This window comes from Triticum dicoccoides, chromosome 3B, assembly GCF_002162155.2.
Source record: "Triticum dicoccoides isolate Atlit2015 ecotype Zavitan chromosome 3B, WEW_v2.0, whole genome shotgun sequence".
NCBI classification, from domain to species: Eukaryota; Viridiplantae; Streptophyta; class Magnoliopsida; order Poales; family Poaceae; genus Triticum; species Triticum dicoccoides.
Window position 1 is genome coordinate 179,993,202 of NC_041385.1, and position 23,761 is coordinate 180,016,962.

Here is a 23,761-nt window from a genome sequence, read left to right on the forward strand (position 1 = left end):
GTGGAAAGTTTTAAGAACTGCATCGAAGACCCTGTTGTACACATTATTATGTTGTGCTACCCTCGGTGCAGGTGGCTAAGTTCTGGCAGGATCTTCATGTGTTTCTGCACGGCTTCTGCGGTGAGGGTTGAGTCGACGTTTGTTTGCAGCGAAGTCGGAGTCGCTTGCTCAGGGATTAGGGGCATCGATGACGCGTGCTTGGGGAGAGGTGATGACGATGACGTCTGTGTGCTAACTCGACAAGGCACTCTCCGTATAGGTGTGTGTGGGGTATCTTTTGTATGCGCCATTCAGCAGATTGTGATGATTTTCGCCCGGTTTTCCGCTAAATTAACCGGGCAATTCTCTTCTGCTTATTTAATGGATGAGGCAAATCTTTTGCCTTCGTTTCAAAAAAAAATTATGGCACATTGACTAGCAATTCTACTTTGCACCAGCTCAATTGGTGCTTGCTGTCGTGAAAGCAGTGGCTCACAGCCCTCTGCTTGGGACGGGAATAAATTCCCTCACAGTATCACCATCATTGATCGATAAGGAGGGGCATGTCATGATAAACTTGGCAGAAAAAGGCAGAGACACAAACAGCCTCATGCTCATGGGTTGACAATTGCTTTTGGCGATCAGAGAAATTAAGAAAAGAACCTAATACAGTTTACGATTTAGGCTAGTTTGACGAAATGGATGGTAAACCATACACTAGCAATCATGTGTCCTAGACTTCTGCTATCATCGTGGAGCAACCAAAAAGATGCCAAGGACGACAAAGACCAAGTAAGTAATCCATGGTCCAGCACAGAACAGCAGTAAAAATCGGCCATACTACACGAATACAGATCCAATGAGACGGCTATTCGGCAAATTTTCGCTAAAGCTGCCATCCAACACAACCGTTTTACAATAACAAGTTTCACGTTTCATCTTTACAAGCTTAAGCTTCAGCACGAACACTGCATTGGCGACCCCCCATGTCACCACCATCCACCCCTTCTGCGAGCTAGGTTAGCATGTATGCATGACTTGTGCATCTGTATTGTTAGGGACTTAGGGTTGCAACACAGCTCTGTTGATCAGAACAGGGTGTACATGGAGTATGAAAGGTCAACTTGTGCACTGTTCAGGCCTGAATCTGCACTTCCATTAGTCCAGTTTTGGTAGAATGTATCATACCCACCAGGGGCCATGTAGCTATTGGCACCTCCATTCCAATATTCAGGCATCTGATTTGGTCTATTGCTTACGGACGGAAAAGTGCAGCAGCATCTCATGGGGTTTTGATCCCCACCCATGGACTGGGGCAAGCCACCAGGGTATGGAGGTAACTGACAGTGATTTGATGCACCGAAACTGGGGCCAGGAACCTGTGGTGTGGGTCTCCATATGGTATCAGTGGAGCTGAGTGTGGAAGATATGCTCACACCACTACTTTCTTTGTGATCTCCATCATCTTCCAGGCATTCTGAGACCCAGCTAATGATGTCTGGTTGGTCTGTAACAGAGCATGATGAATCTTGTGCCGGGGCATCAGATGTAGAGCGAAGTGCAGAGCAAGTTGAGGAGCTCATTGATACAGACCTGCCTGAATCAGAAGACTTGCGAAGCTCGCTAAATCCAGGTGGACAAACTAATCTCTTTCTTCCTTGACTATCCTTGGCCAATATATCACTGACTGGTCTTGGTAGCCCAATCTTCTCTGCATGCTCAGATGGAATTTTAGCTCCTAACAAGGTCATTTCCCCATTGTACAAGCTGCGATCCCCTCCTTGTGGTGAAGATTGATGTTTGCCATCAGTGCACACAACTTGATTGCCGAGAATGCTACCACTTGCTACAGCTTTATTTGAAAGAGCTGCCTTTTGTTGATGTAAGATCTTTGATTGGTTTTCAGATGCCAACTTTCTGTGCAAATTTGAAAGCTTATCTGGCCCAGCTGATGTCTGTGACACACCGTTAGAACTTGAATGATTACGGAGCACGGTAGGAATGACACTCGAACTCTCCAATGCAGTTGCACTGGCTGATACAGTGCTCACCATAGCCTGCATGTGCTTTTCTTGGACTGGATTATCCCTGGTATCTGAGCATGCATTCTTCTCCTCTGCTCTAACATGAGGTTTAACAACTGCTGAGGAAAGCTGGCTAGTTAACCTATTGGAAGGTTCCTCTGGTCTCTGGGAAACTCCCTTTACAGCCTGATATCTGGGAATTGCAGTTCTGTCATGGCCTTCATCTTTTGGCAAACCAAGTCTCTTGGAATTTGAAATCCAAGTAACTCCTGTAGCTTTAGGCCTTGTATCAGTAGATGATGTCGAACTAACTACTTGTCCTGCAGCTTTAGACCATGTATCAGTAGATGATGTCGAGCTAACTACTTGTCCTGCAGCTTTAGACCTTGTATCAGTAGATGATGTCCAACTAACTACTTGTCCTGTAGCTTTAGGCCTTGTATCAGTAGATGATGTTGAACTAACTACTTGTCCTGCAGCTTTAGATCTTGTATCAGTAGATGATGTCCAACTAACTACTTGCCCGGCAGCTTTAGACCTTGTAACAGTAGATGATATCGAACTAACTACTTGTCCTGCAGCTTTAAACCTTGTATCAGTAGATGATATCGAACTGGATGCTTGTCCTGCAGCTTTAGATGATATCCAGCTACCTACTTGTCCTGTAACTTTAGACCTTGTATCAGTAGATGTCAACTCCCTGGTAAGCACAGTCAAGCGGCGAGCTGGTCCGCTAGATCCTTGTGAAACTACATTAGCATAATGTGGTTTTCTCCATGAAGTTTCAACTGTTCCATTTACTTCTGAGGCCATTTTTTTGGAATCTGAAATTCCATTTCCCAAATGCACAGATGTATTGGATTTGTCATCGCTAGAAGCCAACTGGTCCTTTGGTCTAAGTGGTGGTAATTCATGAGATTTGGAGGCAACCTGTTTTTGCTGACTAAGTACGCTCTCATGATTATTCTGCTGATGAAGAGCTGTATTTACAATGGATGGCGGCTTGCCTGAATCCCTGTCAAAGGATCAAAGATGACCATCAGTAGAAGATACAACAGCAGGATCAGGAGCCAGCAAACAAAATAAATTACCGTGGAATTGCTGCTGGCAGGGTACCAGGATTATTATTGCAAACTCCGAGTACTACTACATCATTGACGCAAATCTTCAAATGCAGGAAACACAATCAGTACAACGATGATGTCAACAATCAACACATACCAAGCCATAATTTTCCATCACAAAAAAAAATACAGATTGGCATTGACAAGCATATCCCCATGAAACATTAGCTCAGATTGAATTATTTTCTTACTTTATCTTTGGAATTCCCACTACACATGGTAGTTCTTGAATTGCAGCCACCTGGAGAAGGTAAAGTAACTCCTGAACGCTGCTGGGGGCCCTTCATATTCATTCCCAGCAAATGCTGAATCCTTATCTCAGAAAAGAAAACAAAAGAAATATCTGAACATCCTCTGCTTTTGATAAAATATATATAATATTTAAGGAGCGTAAGTTGGCTACCAGTTCTTCTTTGACGGAACGTTATAACCTTAAAACCTATAGATTGTCCAAGAGAAAATATGATAACACTGATGATCAATAAAAAGCTAACAACAAAAGAAAATATAGCCACAGACTAATTGAATGATACCAATTTTAGAAAAAGTTGTTATCATGACTGATACTAAGAAACATGCTAGCAACTAAACATCAAACCATGGATAAGACTGCACAGAGTATGGTCTTAGTACAGGTTGCAAAAGCTGCGGGTGCAACAAAAATAAAAAAGGTTGACGCATAGAGTATGATCATAGTACAGCTTTGCAAAAGTTGCAAGCGAATATTTAGTCAAACAAAGTTATACCAGTAAGCGCCAACAATAAAACAAGATTAATGAATGCTAAATTAAATTCCATGTGCACATTTTAAAAGGCTGGTAGCAATCTATACCTTGCGCAAAACACACCAACATCATCTTTGGTACAAACATCTTCTGGTAGGGCTTTCTGGTGCACATATGAACAATTTGGCTTTTGGCAAACCTGAGGCAAGACATGGGAAATTTTAGCAATAAATGGAAGGAGTCAGTAGTTGGAGGCGAGTGAAGGTTTATATGTAACACACACCTTATTGCTTAGCCATATATGACAATATCTCGTAACGCCAAAGGTTGCCCTGCATGATGAACAGATAAAACATAAGGCATAAACTTCGTAGAGCATGAGATGGATGGTGTTTTATATTAAACCTATGTAGTTAGTGACAGAAATTACTTTAAAGGTCTGCCATCCAAGATGTAACCATTAACCGCCTCTATGCACAGTACAGCTTCTTCTTCTCTCGAAAATGTGACATATCTGCAGGGAGACATGCAGAGAATTACACAAAAGCCAGAAAAGAACAACTTATCGACTGAAATAAGTGTACTCCCTCCGAACCAAATTAATTGTCGCGGCTTTAGTACAATTTTGACAATTAATTTGGATTAGAGGGAGTAACCATTTTTTTTTGAATATTTGAAAGAAAGAACATATTGACTGAAATATAAGAGAAAACATTCAGTTCCTTATTTGGGTGGGGTGAGGTTACATTGGTGGTATGTATCTATTCAGAATGACCATTAAAATAGGGTAACCAGACTTACAATGTGTGATCTTATGTCACTAGGTGGGAGAATGTGTGTTATCCAAAAAAGAGGTGGCAGAATGTGGGTTGGGTTAAATCATATGAAGTTGAATATGTCAAGCATGCTTCGCCTTTTCTAAAATGTGTAAGCGGCTTTTAGTGGCTGATATCTGTCTAGATATGATCCCATGGCCAAGAATATTGTCTACTTATTGAGTGGTTCTTGTTTGACTGGCTTGTTCCCAGTGTTGAAGGGATATAATTTTCAATTGCAATTTCTACTTAACCAAAAAACTTACACACGGCCAGAGTCAGGAATCTGTTGGTTAGCTCCAATGTTGTCGATAATGATGTTCTCTATTTTTCCATATTGCCCAAGAAAACTCTTTTGCCTTAGAATCTGTATGAACAGTGAACAGTTAGTTTTTTTTTTCATATTCACTATGATAGATGTTTAATTATAAGTTAAGGTACTAAACAATCACACTTTTACAGCAGAAACCCATATTTACCTTTTCGCTGGCAAACTCAGAAGGCATCCCAATAATATACACAAGCTTCCTCTGAATCACACGAACATTATCTGGATGATCTATTGGTTCTTCTGCCACTCTCAACTGATTCGTTGCCGATTTCTGCTTTTGAAGCTTCATTTGTTCATGTTGCAAATTTGATTTGTCAGCACAAAGTTCCTTTAGTCTGCAATTGTAAAACAGAAGCCCCAAGTCAGGCAACAATTGCCGCATTATATGGAGATAAAAAGTAGTCCCCTAAACTGGAACCTTGAGAAATATAAGGACGACAAAGGGAGAACCAGAAGGGAAAATATTGAATACAATATAAAAGGAGATTGCAGTGATAAAGTCATAAAACACATGCATTTGGTTGCTGATGCTAGTCCCCAAAATCCTATCCTTGTTGTAGATAGAACGGCATCCAGGGCACCTCCCGCCACACTCGTCCTTCTGGTCCATTTCCATTATATGATGCCAGCACCAAAGACATATCTACCAAAAATATAGATTGTAAATACGTGTATTCCATTGATACACAAGTCCGCAAGAAGATGCACCATTTGAGTTGTTCATCATGTGCCTATTGTATGAAATGAACGACAATACAACAAGTACAACAAAAGCATACAGCAAGACAAAGAAGTAGCAGAGCAAACATTTAATTTGCAAAGCATACAGCAAGACAAAGATGAAATGATTTCATGAAAATTTGTTGCATTGTACAGTAGCATTAGCTGGCATCAAATAGCAGACACAACTCATATATTACATGTCGCAGGCAGTATTCATCTCTTGGCAGTTAGTAAGGACAGTTAGCTTAAACAAACTGAAAAAAACTTTCAATGCATTAGTTGATAATAGTCATGTTACTAGTACTATATCAAATTTCTGAAAACTGTGGTAGTACATTTAGTAAGTGATAAACAATGAGTTCTGTTGGCCTTTCATTCAAAAACAGCCCTTAACACACTTGAAGGAGATGCCGTCACAGATACTTTTGCTCAAATTTCAACATAATGAATATCAACAGAATAATCTTGAAGCAAATGAGATTTAAGATCAAGGACTGACTTATTTCGGTGTTTCAAGACATTTCACAAGCCCACATAATGTAGCACGAGAACAAGAAATATTAGTACACTAGAATCAGATGAAATCAAACATTGAAACATGATTTCCAAGCAATGGATTTTTTTACCTCATATCCGCATTTACAAGGTTTCAGCTGTTTATCTGTCAAATCCATGGTCTCCATGCAAAGTGGGCATTTGTCTTTAGCTTGGGTACTCATGGTAGCTCAAGCCAGTACTTGAAGCAATAGAACTGAAATAGGGGAAATGACTTCATTATCAATTAAACTAACAATATCCAAAAATATTGTAATATGCATCAGAAGTGTTGTTAAAAGAATTGTCAAGAGTGGCACGCGGCACACACTCATGATGTGATTTCTAAACTACTGAGGCCCAAAATTAAGGTGAATCAAGCTACATAATCATCATGCGTCTTGAAACCAAGCATGCACCGCATGTGTTGGCAATGAGAATTCGACAAAGAGCTTGCAAATCACTTCACATTCCCTCTACGGTTCATCCAGTTTCCTGACTGCCGCATTACCGAGAAGCCTCCTGACAATCACATCAACAAGCTAATCTAACCACAACAAATTGGGGGTCCAAATGCAAATCCCACACTCCCCAAGGTGCATGCAGAAAAATCACACCTAAATCAGAATCCTAGAGTCTAATAGCCTCTTAACCACACAGTCAGGTTCGAAAATTAAAGGAGGGAGGACCCATCTAAACATGAGATTAAGCAAAGTCGCTATCATTCCGTACGAAAACCCTAGGGTCAAAGGGGATTGCACGGACTCATCATTGATCACACCCCTAAAACCCCAACACCAGAACGCTAAAACTGCAAAAGGTAGAAGAAAAATTCTGGGAGAAATCAAACTGCGGGTACAGTAAATCCATGTAGGATTAACTTGAAAACAGGTAAAGTCGCAGCAGTTTTTCGACTAGAGGCGAGCCCCGACAGTACCCCCAAATGGTCACACAGCCGCCCAAAACCGCCGATTAAAACATGCCACATTTCGTCGCGATCGGAAACCGGCCGCCGCCGCTACAATCCACCGCTTCTACCGGTCAACCTAAACAAAATCGCCGGAAAATCCGACAACATTCGGACCAAAACCTTCCCCAAACCCAAAGCCCTAGGAAATTCCCCATCGGACGCGCTTGGAAACACTAACCCCCGGCGCTCGGAAGCGCCCAAATAGGCCGAAATAGTGCGGCAAATCAACCCGAAAACCCGGCGCCGAAAACCCCCACATTGCGACTGCCCCAAGCCCTAGCCAGACGAACTGAAGCATCGAGCGGGGGTCGCGATCGGAGATGGGGAGCGGCCGGAGTACTCACGGCGGGGGTGATCGGAGACGCGGGGCCGCGTCGGTCGCAGGCCCTTCCCACCTTCGTCGTCTGCCGCTCTGTACCTTCGCCTCCCTCTGCTCCCCTCTCTGCTGCGCCTGAAAGACGAAGAGCTTTGGCTTGTTTTTTTCTCTGTGGGAAAGGGGGTGGGGGATGCTGCTGGGGAAGTCTGGAAGGGGACCGAGTCTTATTTTTTTCTCTCCCCCGTCCGTCCAGATAGCAGCGGAGTCCTTAATTAGTGAACGTAGACCTACCCGAAGCGCAAGATACGCGCTGGGACGCGTCACGCCGACACGTGGGGCCGCCCCATACGCAGGGGCCAGTCACCGTCGCTCGCCACGTCCAACGTGGCTGACGCGGCCGGTCAGGGCTTTCTTGCTCCCTCATCCCTGACCCTGACGCGGCCGTACGCTTGGACGATGCCCATTCCTATCACGCCATCGCCCCACATGGCCTGGCCCACGTGTCAGCCTGCGAATCCCCGTTGGTACGCACGCGTGGCCGCTCCCCCGCAGAGGTGCCTTGTCGTCTTGCCGGGGCGCGCTCGTATATCCACCGGGCGCAGGAGTAAACTTTCCGCACCGGCGCTTGCTCGTATACCCCGCTGGAAAAGCCTGCGCGAGGATATGCGTGGCCCACCCGTCGGGGAGGCGGCGGGGGGAGGCAAATTTGACCATTTTGACCTATGGACGAAATCAATTCACGGAATGAACTGGCCGTGAAACTATTTCACAGCCCTAACCTTTTTGTGTGGCACCCGTCACGACGGCGCCACACTCTACGGTGCAGCGCCTAGCCCGGGGGCGTTGCACACCAGTCCACCGTGGCAGCCCCTGGGCCCGCACCCAGCGGTGCAACGCCTCCGAGCTAGGCGCCGCACTTGTAAAGTGCAGCGCCCAGCCTGTAGGCGCTGCACGGTGACTTAGACGCCAGGCGCCCGCTCCCCCTCCCGCACCCCACCCATTCGTCGGTTTTGAAGTAACAGAAGCAGCGGCGCGGCGGGTTCCTCCTCTTCCCCTCTCAATCCCCTCTCCCAAATCCTTCAGATCCGACGATTTGGTCCGTGCATTTCTTCACCAATCCATCCTAGAAGGTACTCTTTTCCGATCCCCTTCTTTCTACCCATAGAAAATATGATATTTTAAAGATTTGGGAAATCCTTGTTTGATTAGATTAGATTTGAATCTTGCATGTATTAGAACTTTGCATGTATTGATTTGTTTGATTGATTTGGGGAACCCTTGTTTGTTTGATTTGTGGAACCCTAGTTTAGTTTATGGAAGAGTTATTTTTATGAAGTAGGCATAGTTTATGGAAAAGTTATTTGTATGAAGTAGGCCTAGTTAATTGTGGAACCCTTTTTTATTAGTTATGTCTGATTTGATATGGTTGGATACATAGATTGGTATGGTTGCATCTAGTAGGCCTACTTTAGTTTTTTTTATTCAAAAGATAATCGTGTTGACAAGAAAGCTTTCTCGCAAATTGCTAGGATGGTTTGGCTTCTCAATGATCATTGGGATCTACAACACCGGTCGTACGCTATGTCGGTGAAGCAGCTGGTAATAATGAAAGTTGTCGGTGTTATGATTTTTGTGTTTTTTTTCAAACACATACCCCCCATATGTAATGATTTGTTTGTTTTCTTGTAGGAGCTTGCACCTCTAAAGCTTCGGGCTCACGGGGTCAACCTTGGGTGGATGCGCTATGATGAGCGGTACACGCCGTATGTTAGGGAGACAGGACTTCTCCCTTTCATTCAGTTGGTCAGCAGGTCGACGCCACCCAACAATGCTCCAGCACTCACCGCGCTTATTGATCATTGGAGGACGGAGACACACACTTTCCATCTTCGGACCGGGGAGATGACCTTAACGCTCCAGGATATAGCTATGATCACCGGTCTTCCTATCGATGGGAAACCTCTATGTATGAGCACCGATTTTGATGGGTGGCGCGAGCAAATGTTTGCCCTTATCGGTATGGTTCCTCCAGAGCCGCGGGAACCAGAAGTAGAAGGCAAGAAGAAGGAAAGAGTCGCAGTCGGTGCTACTTTCACGTGGATTGTATCAAACTTCAGTAATTGCCCTGAGGATGCTAATGAGGACACGGTGAAGATATATGCTCGTGTCTACATGTGGTACGTGATATTCAGGACTATGTTTGCTGATGGCACAGGCAAGAATGCTCCATGGATGTGGCTCAAGGCGTTGACCGTCTTCGATAGCAAATGGAGTTGGGGTTCGGCGACACTGGCTTACTTGTATAGACAGGTATGAAGTTGTTTCTGTTTCAATTCATTGGTACATTATGAATGCGATCTTGCTTTTAATTCAACCATGTTCTCTTTTATGTGCAGTTGGACGAAGCCTGTTGTAGGCTATCTGGAGGTATTGGTGGTTGTTTGCTCGCACTTTCCATATGGAGCTGGAAGCGTTTGCCGGTTGGACGATCGAAGAAAGTGAAGTTCGAGGATTGGGACGATAAACATGACCCACTACGGCGCGCGACTTGGGCTTACAAGTGGGATGTGTTAAATGAGATGACGGATGATCCCTCGGTCATGTACAAGCTGTACAGGAGCGAGATGGATGCCATCACGCCTGAGCAGGTGAATTGACATTGCATAAGTTATTATCATGCTTCCATCGTAAGCCGATATCAATTTTTCATTCTATCCAATTTTGTAGGTTGTATGGGAACCTTATGGAACAGGAGATAGTTTTGGGAACCCTATAGAGTTCATGCTGAATCCGATGTGCACTAGAGATAGGGATCTCTGGCATATGCGGTGTCCATTCATATGCAACTGGGCGGTTGAGCTTCACATGCCACATCGGGTGTACCGGCAGTTTAGTTTGTTCATGCCACACCCGCCGGAGTTTGTGGACACGGATATAGTGCTACACGCGTAAGATATAATCAACCTTGAGCAATTAGCAGGTTCTCGGCGGTTTCGATGATGCTAATATTATGTTTCTAACTTGCAGGTTGGATAGGAAAAAGCAGCGGAAGACCAAGGATTGGGCCAAGCATCACAACAAGTATGTCATACAGTGGGAGCTTGCTTTGGAGCAAGCTAGGGCTGGAAAACGAGCCAAGCTTCGTGAGCACTACCCGATTGCGTTCAACAACTATCTCACATGGTTTCTAGGCGTCACTCATGTGGAGGTATGCAAGCCGGCGTATGATGATAAGATTTTGGAAGAACCCACCGTCTTTGATGAGGTAGCCCAGCACCAGTACAACGCATTAGTCAGGAAAGGCAACTCCGTGATCCCTGCGGGGCCAATGATGAACTTTGTGGTATGTGCCCTTTTTGCTTTTCAATTCGCAATATTCACATCTTCACTTGCCTAACACGTTGATACCTTTTCTTTTCATAGCGTGCCCAGATCAAGAAAGCAGCTGATGAGACCGACACTATTCTGGAAACAACCCCGGCTGGCAAAAGCGATGGGGAAGGTGCACTTCGAGCATTCATTAAGGTTCACATCTCCTTCAAACTAGCACTTAACATGTGTTGCTACGTTCGATGTCTCATTCACTTGTTCATGTTGCAGCGCCAGGGCCAAAAGTTAAGGCGGCTGTCAAACCTTTTCGGTTGTCGTGACCCCGAGTATGTATCACCAGAACGTTCTAGATCGGCGACACCATCAGATCCAACTTCTGGCCATGATAATCCTTTGGACGATGAGGATGTGGGTGTGGTCACCCAAGATGTGGGTGTGCTCACCCAAGAGGTATGGCCCGAGGCGCTGCACTGTGCAGTGTGACGCCTCCAGGCTAGGCGCTGCACAGGTCTGTAGCATGACACACATTCTGTTGCTCTCTGGAAAGCTACAGACTTGTGCAGCGCCTAGCTTTGAGGCGTCACACTACACAGTGCAGCGCCTCAGGGCTAGGCGTTGCACTGTGTAGTGTGACGCCTCAGAGCTAGGCACTGCACAGGTCTGTAGCTTGACACACATTCTGTTGCTCTCTGGAAACCTACAGACCTGTGCAGCGCCTAGCATTGAGGCGTCACACGGCACAGTGCAGCGCCTCTATGCTAGGCGCTGCACAGGTCTGTAGCTTGACACGCATTCTGTTGCTCTCTGGAAAGCTACAGACTTGTGCAGCGCCTGGCATAGAGGCGTTACACTATACAGTGCAGCACCCCAGTGCTAGGCGCTGCACGTGGACTTAGTGAATTTTTTAGCATGTACACACCTGATGTGAAGTAGGATTGATACATAGCAATGTAACAACTGCGAAGAGAATATATGCATGACACATAGTTCATAACACATAGTACTTCACGACACATAGTAGTTCTTACAACCAAATCGAGGAGGCGCCTAGCTCGGAGGCGTTGCACTTTACAAGTGTGGCGCCTAGCTCGGAGGCGTTGCACCGCTGGGTGCGGGCCCAGGGGCTGCCACGGTGGACTGGCGTGCAACGTCCCCGAGCTAGGCGCTGCACCGTAGAGTGTGGCGCCGTCGTGGCGGGCGCTACACAAAAAGGTTAGAGTTGTGAAATAGTTTCACGGCCAGTTCATTCCGTAAATTGATTTCGTCCATAGGTCAAAATGGTCAAATTTGCCGCGGGAGGAGGGTCGGGCCGGGAATTCTGGGATCATTGGCCGCTTCATTGAAGGCTGTGGGATTCTTTTTTTTTTGTTTGTTTTGAGAATTAAAGGCTGGGGGATACTGCGAAGCGTGGTGGGTGGGGAAAGTGACTATCGGGAAGACGAGTTCGTGGTGCGACCCGTGATACCGAATACTACCCCCTTCCCTTGGATGTGGTCCCACTCCCTGGCTGGGACTGGGTCCATGTGGGCCCGTCTGCAGGGGGCAGATAAACTGGAGTACTTTGGTTGGAGGGAGCACGGGACCGCACGCGAAACTCCTCACCGGGCACTCCCTTGGAGCTGCATGCGCTTGTTGGATGAGCCACCTGTGGCTGCTCCTGTTCTTGTGTGGTTTGATTAAAGGAGTATATAGTAAAGGAATTATAAAGTGGCTAAACTAGCGGGAAATACACTTTGGAACCTGGGTGTATATACACCCTATAAGGGATTTCTTTTATAATTTTAATAAAAAGTCAAAATAGGTAAGAACTATTTTGACAAAACACTTGACTTACTTTTGCACTAGTAAAAAAATCTGGATGAAGAAAAAACAAAAGTTGACCTCACAGCAAAAAAGACAAAATTTATTTGCTATTATAGGTCATATTCACACTATTTTAGCCGAAAATTTGTCTTTTTTGAAAAGAAGTCAAAGGGATATTTTTTTTGTGGATTTATTTTCTCACGAGTACAATAGAAGGTCAAGTTTATTTCAAAAATATTTTCAGGAATTTTCGATTTTTGGTTGAATTACTTTTTTTGCATATAGGGTGTATATACACCCATAGACCAAAAGTTCCCCTCCCTAAACTAGCTTCAATCCTATGCATTTGACTGTTGGACCTTGGTACCTCATTCGCTGCCACGTGTTGACATGATGTGAGGGCAGATTCTTGACAGGTTGTGCACCTTTTGTTAAGTAACGTGATTGTATTAGGAAACATAGGTTAGACTAGGAAATATTCTGACTTGCCTTGTACTTCAAGTAGATCATGTACTCCTATATATATATATCCACGAGGCTCAAGCAATACAACGAACTATTCCACCAAACCTCTCTCTCCCTTCTAACATGGTATCTATCGCAAGTCGATCCTAAACCCTAGCCGCCGCCGCTTCCACACCCGCGCGCCGCCCCCGGGGCGATCGGCCTCCATGACCACCGCCGGGGGACGCGCCGCCCCTACCTAGGGTTCGTCCGCCGGCCGTGTTGGCCGGCTGCCCTAGAGAGTCTTTTTCCCGATCCTTTGATCCGTATTTTCTCTCTCTTGCCGTCGCCTTGATCGGCGTCTACTTTTTGGTTTTTCGGTCTATGTGATCCGGTTTGCGTCGCCCACCGCCGCTGTCGACCCCGTGCGCCTCTACTCCAACACCAGCGCGATTGGCCGGCTTCTTCACCGATCCGGCGGCCTCGCGCGTCGTCCATGCGTCTGCCCGTCGGTCGCCCCGACTCGGCGGCCTCGCGCGTCGTCCGCGCGTCGGCCCGTCGGTCGCCCCGACCCGGCGGCCTCACATCATGTGGCGGCCCTTCACCGCCGCCATTAGCGCGACGTCCCGCCCGTGGATCTACGCCGGCCATCACCGCCCTGCTCCGACCGGGACTCCTGCATCACCCCGACCCGGCGGCCTCGCGCCATGTGGCGGCCAATCATAGCCGCCTTGCCGCCCGCCGCCGCCGGCTTCATCTCGGACTCCGTCGCCACCACGCCTCCACCGAGCGGCGTCCCCGGCCTCACGCGCGATCGGCTTGATCACCCGCTCGCCGCCGCGATCCGCCTCATCTACGCCGCGCGACCGACCTGGACCGTCGGTTGCACGTGCCTCCGCAGGTCCCGTGAAGATCGTCCCCGAGTTCAGCGCGCCTCTCCACCGATCGAGCATCGGGCTGCCGTTGTGTCGCCCTGTCGGGCCGCAGCGCCGCCGCCCCGTGGTTCTTCTCCCGGCTGCACAGACCCGCGTCACCGCTGCGTCGCCCCTTTGGGCCGTAGTGCCGCGGCCCGCGTTCCCCCGCCGCCCCGAGGGCGTCCGCTCTAGGCCGTCCCGTGGCTGCATCGACCCTCGCGCCGCCGCTGCGTCGCCCCGTCAGGCCATAGCGAGCGTGGCACGCAGTCCACGCCGCCGTCCCGAGGCCGTCCCCGCGGTTGCACCGACTCGCGAATCACCGTTGTGTAGCCCCTTCGGGCGGCAGCGTCGTGGTCCACGGTCCCCGCCGCCGCCCCAGGTCTTCCCGCCGTCGCCCCGACCCGCCTACCGCCGCTGTGTCGCCCTTTCGGGCCGTAGCACCGCGGCCCGCGGTCCACTCCGCCGTCACCGCTCGTCAACCTCCCGTGGTATGCACCGTGCCGTCTCCCTTGGCGCGGGAACGCCACCGTCCGCGTCGGTCATCGTCATGCTGTTGGGTTCTACTCGCCTACTTCGAGCACCGCCGCCGCACTCCTAACTTAGCCACCGCCGCCGCCGTCAGGCCGTCGCCGCCGTTCTTCTTGGGCCGCAGCCGCTGCTACCCCCGTAGCCGCCGCCGCCGCCCATCCACCTCCCTTCATCTTCGTCAAGCACCAGCCGTCGCCAGCGTCGCCGTCATCTACCCCTACCACTTCGTCTACTCCGACCACCGTTGGTGACATCGACCCCGTGCCGATGGATGCCACAATCGTCGTTGAGTTCTTCTCTGCTGGCCCCTCCGACTTCTCCGACATGGCGTACAGCTCGTGCAGGTCCCTCGTCTACGCATGCCCGGTGCTGGCAACACTGATGGGTGCCTTCATTCACGACATGTTCCCGGGCCTGGCAAGCCTGGTCGGCGCTTCGTCAACTTCGTCTTCATCCGTCTACGCATGGCCGGTGCTGGCAACACCGGCGCGTGCCTTCGTCCATGATGTGTCCTCGGGCTTGGCAAACCCGCCGCGACGCATCGTCAACAACATTTTCTTCCCGGCGCACCCCTACTTCGACACTACTGCGCCCATGCTAACTCGGCGCCCTCTTGCGCCCGCGGCTCCACGGCGACTTCCTCGACATCGTCCACCTCGACTCGACATCGACCACGGCATTCTTCGCACGGCTACCTCGACCATGGCTCCACCACCCACGCTCTTGGCTACATCGACAATGGCACAAAGGGCTACCGCCTGCTTGAGCAACCTCGTTGGTTTCCACTCCAGCCACGACTCAGCGATGCGTCGACCGTTACGACTGTGGGGGGTGTCCGTCGGCTTGCCTTCGGATTCTTCTCCAGTCTCACCGTCTGCGTCGCTACCGTTGTGACTGCGGGGGGATGTTGAGTAACGTGATTGTATTAGGAAACATAGGTTAGACTAGGAAATATTCTGGCTTGCCTTGTACTCCAAGTAGATCATGTACTCCTATATATATGCCCACGAGGCTCAAGCAATACAACGAACTATTCCACCAAATCCCTCTCTCCCTTCTAACACCTTTCACTCTAGGAAGTTATTTGAGACTTGTGGGGGAAATATGACCGTTGACAAGGCGTGCTCCTGCGTCGCGGTGGGGGCGAGGGTCCCCGGCCCTGCTGGAGCGTGGGGCGGCGCTTTTGGGTGCTCGGAGCGGAGTCTGACAACGAGGGGAGCGAAGAAGGGGTGCCACTCCATGAGGTGGATGTGCGGAGGCGGCATGGGCACCGGCTTCACTCCATCTTCGAGGTGGGAGCACCGGAGGCTCTGGAGGTCGTTTCTACGGCAGGTGATGGCGGGTGTGGGGTGTCCGGGGACGGATTTGTGCCGTCGGGATCTGCTCCGCAGGCAGCAAAGGTGGGAATCCGGGAGGTGCGAGCACCATGTGGCCGTGAGGCAGGCTCGGACGGTTGGGTCCAGGTCCGGAGACGCAAGTTCAGCCGCTCCGGCTGGTTGCGTGCGAGGGCATCTCAGGGTTGGGTGGCCCCTTGGTCGCTGGGGTCTATTCTGGCGGGGAGGAGGCCTTAGTTCGAGCCTGTCAGGGCGTCGTGGATCCGGCATCTCCTGGGGGTGCGACGGCTTCTGGCGCTCTTGGTGCGCCGAAGGTCGGGAAGGAGGGAGGTGCGTCACCGACGGCGGCGCCGCCAGAGCTCTTAGAGAGGAATTTCCCCCCGCTCGTCCTGATAACCCACAAGTGTGGGGGATCCGTTGTAGCCTCTTTCGATAAGTAAGAGTGTCGAACCCATCAAGGAGCTAAAGGTAGAACAAATATTCCCTCAAGTTCTATCGACCACCGATACAACTCTTCGCACGCTTAACGTTCGCTTTACCTAGAACAAGTATGAAACTAGAAGTACTTTGTAAGTGTTGAGGGATAGGTTTGAAAGATAATAAAGAAGACATAAATAAAAACTAGGGGTTGTTTAGATAAATAAACAATTAAGTTAGTATAGCAAGTGTGGAAAAGTGGTGGTAGGAGTTGCGGAATTGTCCCTAAGCAATGGACTACGTCACTAGACTGATAGCAAGTTTTATGTGGGAGAGGCCACTGCTAGCATGTCATCCGCAACTACTAACGTTCATTAAGGTAAAATCCAACCATAGCATTAAGATATATTGGTCCCCTTTCAATCCCGTATGCATCAATTTCTATACTAGGTTGAAGTTGTTGTCGCCCTTGCCCTCCAATGCATAGTCCTATCAACATACAATTAACTCTATGGTGTGATCCACACACGTGCTCATATGATGGGCATCAAAGGACAAAAACATAAACCACAAGCAAATTAAACCAATCATACTAATTCATCAATCACCGATAGGACAACAAAAATCTACTCGAGCATCATACGATCGCAACACATCATTGAATAATAATATGAAGCATAAAGCACCATTTTCAAGTAGAGGGTATGATACGCCCATTTTGCATCATGCTTTTACATCAATATTTATTGCATTATGGGTTGTTACTACACATTATGTCATAATACTTATGCCTTTTCTCTCTTATTTTATAAGGTTTACACGAAGAGGGAGAATGCCAGCAGCTGGAATTCTGGGCTAGAAAAGGAGCAAATATTAGAGACCTATTCTGCACAACTCCAAAAGTCTTGAAACTCCACGAAAGTCAGTTTTGGAATATATTAAAAATATTGGGCGAAGAAAGCACCAGAGGGGGGCCACCCACCAGCCACGAGGGTGGAGGGCACGCCCTACCCCCTGGGCGTGCCCCCTGCCTCGTGGTCCACCTGGCAGGCCCCCGATGCCCATCTTCTGCTATATGGTGTCTTTTGTCCTGGAAAAAATCATAAGGAAGCTTTCGGGACGAAGCGCCGCCGTCTCGAGGCGGAACCTGGGCAGGACTAATCTAGGGCTCCGACGGAGCTATTCTGCTGGGGAAACATCCCTCCGAGGGGGAATCGTCGCCATCGTCATCACCATCGATCCTCTCATTGATAGGGGGTCAATCTCCATCAACATCTTCACCAGCACCATACCCTCTCAAACCCTAGTTCATCTCTTGTATCCAATCTTTGACTCAAAACCTCAGATTGGTACCTATGGGTTGCTAGTAGTGTTGATTACTCCTTGTAGTTGATGCTAGTTGGTTTATTTGGTGGAAGCTCATATTCTCAGATCCTTAATGCATATTAATACCCCTCTAATTATAAACATGAATATGCTTTTTGAGTAGTTACGTTTGTTCCTGAGGACATGGGAGAAGTCTTGTTATAAGTAATCATGTGAATTTGGTATTCGTTTGATATTTTGATGAGATGTATGTTGTCTCTCCTCTAGTGGTGTTATGTGAACGTCAACTACATGACACTTCACCATGATTTGGGCCTAGGGGAAAGCATTGGGTGTTGGGAACATAGTAATTTCAAAATTTTCCTACGCACACGCAAGATCATGGTGATGCATAGCAATGAGAGGGAAGAGTGTTGTCCACGTACCCTCGTAGACCGAAAGCGGAAGCGTTAGCACAACGTGGTTGATGTACTCGTAGGTCTTCACGATCCGACCGATCCAAGTACCGAACATACGACACCTCCGAGTTCAACACACATTCAGCTCGATGACGTCCCGCGAACTCCGATCCAGCAGAGCTTCACGGGAGAGTTCTGTCAGCACGACGGCGTGATGATGGTGATGATGTTGCTACCGACGTAGGGCTTCGCCTAAGCACCACTACGATATGACCGAGGTGGAATATGGTGGAGGGGGGCACCGCACACGGCTGGGAGAGATCAACAGATCAACTTGTGTGTCTATGGGGTGCCCCCGGCCACGTATATAAAGGATGGAGGGAGGAGGAGGCCGACCCTCATAGGGCGCGCCCAAGTGTGGAGTCCTACTAGGACTCCCTAGTCCTAGTAGGATTCCACCTCCCACATGGAATAGGAAAAGGGGAAGGGAGAAGGAGAAAGAAGGAAGGGGGTGCTCCCCCCCTCCCTAGTCCAATTCGGACCAGTCCATGGGGAGGGGTGCGGCTACCCTTTGAGGCCTTTCTCTCCTTTCCCGTATGGCCCATTAAGGCCCAATATGAATTCCCGTAACTCTTCGATACTCCTAAAAATACCCGAATCACTCGGAACCTTTCGGATGTCCGAATATAGTCGTCCAATATATCGATCTTTACGTCTCGACCATTTCGAGACTCCTCGTCATGTCCACGATCTCATCCGGGACTCCAAACTACCTTCGGTACATCAAAACACATAACTCATAATATAAATCGTCACCCGACATTAAGCGTGCGGACCCTACGGGTTCGAGAACTATGTAGACATGACCGAGACTCATTTCCGGTCAATAACCAATAGCGGAACCAGGATGCTCATATTGGCTCCCACATATTCTACGAAGATCTTTATCGGTCAAACCGCATAACTACATACGTTGTTCCCTTTGTCATCGGTATGTTACTTGCCCGAGATTTGATCGTCAGTATCTCAATACCTAGCTCAATCTTGTTACCGGCAAGTCTATTTACTCGTTCTGTAATGCATCATCCTGCAACTAACTCATAGTCACATTGCTTGCAAGGCTTATAGTGATGTGCATTACCGAGAGGGCCCAGAGATACCTCTCCGACAATCGGAGTGACAAATCCTAATCTCGAAATACGCCAACTCAACAAGTACCTTCGGAGACACCTGTAGAGCACCTTTATAATCACCCAGTTACGTTGTGACATTTGGTAGCACACAAAGTGTTCCTCCGGTAAACGGGAGTTGCATAATCTCATAGTCATAGGAACATGTATAAGTCATGAAGAAAGCAATAGCAACATACTAAATGATCAAGTGCTAAGCTAACGGAATGGGTCAAGTCAATCACATCATTCTCTAATGATGTGATCATGTTAATCAAATAACAACTCATGTCTATGGCTAGGAAACTTAACCATCTTTGATTCAATGAGCTAGTCAAGTAGAGGCATACTAGTGACACTATGTTTGTCTATGTATTCACACATGTATTATGTTTCCGGTTAATACAATTCTAGCATGAATAATAAACATTTATCATGAAATAAGGAAATAAATAATAACTTTATTATTGCCTCTAGGGCATATTTCCTTCAGTCTCCCACTTGCACTAGAGTCAATAATCTAGTTCACATCGACATGTGATTTAACACCAATATTCACATCTGTATGTGATTAATACCCATAGTTCATATCGTCATGTGATCAACACCCAAAGGGTTTACTAGAGTCAATAATATAGTTCACATCGCTATGTGATTAACACCCAAAGAGTACTAAGGTATGATCATGTTTTGCTCGTGAGAGAAGTTTAGTCAACGGGCCTATCACATTCAGAGCCGTATGTATTTTGCAAATATTCTATGTCTACAATGCTCTGCACGAAGCTACTCTAGCTAATTGCTCCCACTTTCAATATGTATCCAGATTGAGACTTAGAGTCATCTGGATCGGTGTAAAAGCTTGCACCGATGTAACTCTTTACGACGGGCTCTTTTATCACCTCCATAATCGAGAAATATTTCCTTAGTCCTTACTAAGGATATTGTTGACCGCTGTCCAGTGATCTACTCCTAGATTAAAATTGTACTTCCTTGCCAAATTTAGAGCAAGGTATGCAATAGGTATGGTACACAACATAGCATACTTTATAGAACCTATGACTGAGACATAGGGAATGACTTTTCATTCTCTTTCTATTTTCTTCCATAGTTGGGTTTTGAGTCTTACTCAACTTCACACCTTGCAACACAGGCAAGAACTCCTTCTTTGACTGTTCCATTTTGAATTACTTCAAAATCTTATCAAGGTATGTACTCATTGAAAAATCTTATCAAGCATCTTGATCTATCTCTATAGATCTTGATGCTCAATGTGTAAGCAGCTTCACCGAGGTCTTTCTTTGAAAAACTCTTATTCAAGTATCCTTTTATGCTATCCAAAATTTCTATATCATTTCCAATCAACAATATGTTATCTACATATAATTTTTTTTAGAAATGCTACAGAGCTCCCACTCAGTTTCTTGTAAATACAGGCTTCTCCAAAAGTCTGTATAAAACCATATGCTTTGATCAACTCATCAAAGCATATATTCCAACTCCGAGATGCTTGCACCAGTCCATAGATGGATCGCTGGAGCTTGCACATTTTGTTAGCACCTTTAGGATTGACAAAACTTTCTGGTTGCATCATATACAACTCTTATTTAATAAATCCATTAAGGAATGCATTTTTGACATCCATTTGCCAGATTTCATAAAATGTGGCAATTGCTAACATGATTCGGACAGACTTAAGCATCGATATGAGCGAGAAAATCTCATCGTATTCAACACCTTGAACTTGTCGAAAAACCTTTTGCAACAAGTTGAGCTTTGTAGATAGTAACACTACTGTCAGCGTCTGTCTTCCTCTTGAAGATCCATTTATTTTCTATGGCTTGTCGATCATCGGGCAAGTCCACCAAAGTCCACACTTTGTTCTCATACATGGATCCCATCTCAGATTTCATGGCCTTCAAGCCATTTCGCGGAATCTGGGCTCATCATCACTTCCTCATAGTTCATAGGTTCATCATGGTCTAGTAACATGACTTCCAGAACAGGATTACCGTACCACTCTGGTGCGGACTGTACTTTGGAAGACCTACGAGGTTCGGTAATAACTTTGATCTGAAGTTTCATGATCATCATCATTAGCTTCCTCACTAATTGGTGTAGGAATCACTGGAACTGATTTCTGTGATGAACTACTTTCCAATTTGGGAGAAGGTACAATTACCTTATCAAGCTCTACTTTCCTCACATTCACTTCTTTCGAGAGAAACTCCTTCTCTAGAAAGGATCCATCTTAGCAACGAATATCTTAACTTCGGATTTGTGATAGAAGGTGTACCCAACAGTTTCCTTTGGATATTCTATGAAGACGCACTTCTCCAATTTGGGTTCGAGCTTATCAGGTTGAAACTTTTTCACATAAGCATCGCAGACCCAAACTCTAAGAAACGACAACTTCGGTTTCTTGCCAAACCACAGTTCATAAGGCGTCGTCTCAACGGATTTTGATGGTGCCCTATTTAAAGTGAATGCAGCTGTCTCTAATGCATAACCCCAAAACGGTAGTGGTAAATCGGTAAGATACGTCATAGATTGCACTATATCCAATAAAGTGCGGTTATGATGTTCGGACACACCATTACGCTGTGGTGTTCCATGTGGCGTGAGCTGTGAAACTATTCCACATTGTTTTTAAATGAAGGTCAAACTCGTAACTCAAATATTCTCCTCTACGATCAGATTGTAGAAACTTTATTTTCTTGTTACGATGATTCTCCACTTTACTCTGAAATTCTTTGAACTTTTCAAATGTTTCAGACTTCTGCTTCATTAACTAGATATACTCATATCTGCTCAAACCATCTGTGAAGGTCAGAAAATAACAATACCTGCCAGGAGCATCAACACTCATTGGACCGCATACATCGGTATGTATTATTTCCAACAAGTCAGCAGCTTGTTCCGTTGTTCCGGAGAACAGAGTTTTAGTCATATTCCTCAAAAGGCACGGTTCGCAAGCATCAAATGATTCATAACCAAGTGATTCCAAAAATCCATCTTTATGGAGTTTCTTCATGCGCTTTACACCGATATGACCCAAATGGTAGTGCCACAAATAAGTTGCACTATCATTATCAACTTTGCATCTTTTGGCATCAATATTATGAATATGTGTATCACTACGATCGAGATCCAACAAACTATTTTCATTGGGTGTATGACCACCGAAGGTTTTATTCATGTAAACAGAACAACAATTATTCTCTGACTTTAAATGAATAACCGTATTGCAACAAACATGATCAAATCATATTCATGCTCAACGCAAATGGCAAATAACATTTATTTAGGTTTAACACTAATCCCAAAAGTATAGGGAGCGTGCGATGATGATCATATCAATCTTGGAACCACTTCCAACACACATCGTCATTTCACCCTCAACTAGTCTCTGTTTATTCAGTAACTCCTGTTTCGAGTTACTAATTTTTAGAAACTGAACAAGTATCAAATACTCAGGGGCTACTATAAACACTAGTAAGGTACACATCAATAACCTGTATATCAAATATACCCTTGTTCACTTTGCCATCCTTCTTATCCACCAAATATTTAGGGCATTTCCGCTTCCAGTGACCATTTTCTTTGCAGTAGAAGCACTCAGTTTCAGGCTTTAGTCTAGCTTTGGGCTTCTTCACGGAAGTGAAAACTTGCTTGCCATTCTGCACGAAGTTCCCTTTCTTCCCCTTTGCCGTTTTCTTGAAACTAGTGGTCTTGTTAATCATCAAAACTTGATGTTCTTTCTTGATTTCTACCTTCGTCGACTTCATCAACATGAAAAGCTCGGGAATCGTTTTCGTCATCCCTTGCACACTATAGTTCATCACGAAGTTCTACTAACTTGGTGATGGTGACTAGAGAACTCTGTCAATCACTATCTTATCTAGAAGATTAACTCCCACTTGCTTCAAGCGATTGTAGTACCCAGACTATCTGAGCACATGCTCACTGCTTGAGCTATTCTCCTCCATCTTTTAGCTATAGAACTTGTTGGAGACTTCATATCTCTCAACTCGGGTATTTGCTTGAAATATTAACTTCAACTCCTGGAACATCTCATATGGTCCATGATGTTCAAAACATCTTTGAAGTCCCGGTTCTAAGCCGTTAAGCATGGTGCACTAAACTATCAAGTAGTCATCATATTGAGCTAGCCAAACGTTCATAACGTCTGCATCTGCTCCTGCAATAGGTCTGTCACCTAGAGGTGCATCAAGGAAATAATTCTTCTGTGTAGCAATGAGGATAAACCTCAGATCACGGACCCAGTCCACATCATTTCTACTATCATCTTTCAACTTACTTTTCTCTAGGAACACATATGAAACATAGGGAAGCAACAATGCGAGCTATTGATCTACAACATTATTTGCAAAATACTATCAGGACTAAGTTCATGATAAATTAAAGTTCAATTAATCATATTACTTAAGAACTCCCACTTAGATAGACATCCCTCTAATCATCTAAGTGATCACGTGATCCAAATTAACTAAACCATGTCCGATCATCACGAGAGATGGAGTGGTTTTCAATGGTGAG

General features: G+C 46.4%; 1 protein-coding gene across 2 annotated transcripts; it reads right to left on the reverse strand.

The window, feature by feature from the left end:
- Positions 1-747: 747 nt before the first annotated feature.
- Positions 748-7,769, reverse strand: LOC119275433 (serine-rich adhesin for platelets-like). Of its 2 annotated transcripts, XM_037556271.1 has the most exons (11): positions 7,570-7,769; positions 6,348-6,472; positions 5,514-5,641; positions 5,147-5,333; positions 4,934-5,034; positions 4,283-4,366; positions 4,136-4,184; positions 3,960-4,051; positions 3,319-3,439; positions 3,095-3,168; positions 748-3,018 (listed from the first exon to the last, which is right to left on the reverse strand). In XM_037556271.1, the coding sequence occupies exons 2-11, from the start codon at positions 6,438-6,440 to the stop codon at positions 1,068-1,070; spliced, it is 2,880 nt and encodes a 959-aa protein (XP_037412168.1). In that variant the 5' UTR covers positions 6,441-6,472; positions 7,570-7,769; the 3' UTR covers positions 748-1,067. The 2 variants fall into 2 exon arrangements, with proteins under 2 accessions (XP_037412168.1, XP_037412169.1); XM_037556272.1 differs by lacking the exon at positions 5,514-5,641.
- Between the last annotated feature and the right edge of the window lie 15,992 nt (positions 7,770-23,761).

Excerpts from the sequence above, each read along its gene's own strand:
- LOC119275433 (XM_037556271.1), bottom strand. The coding sequence starts at position 6,440 with ATGAGTACCCAAGCTAAAGACAAATGCCCACTTTGCATGGAGACCATG. Across the intron at positions 5,334-5,513 it reads ACTAGCATCAGCAACCAAAT|ACTAAAGGAACTTTGTGCTG; the intron begins GCATGTGTTTTA and ends TTACAATTGCAG. Across the intron at positions 3,440-3,959 it reads GTTGGTGTGTTTTGCGCAAG|GATTCAGCATTTGCTGGGAA; the intron begins GTATAGATTGCT and ends TTCTGAGATAAG.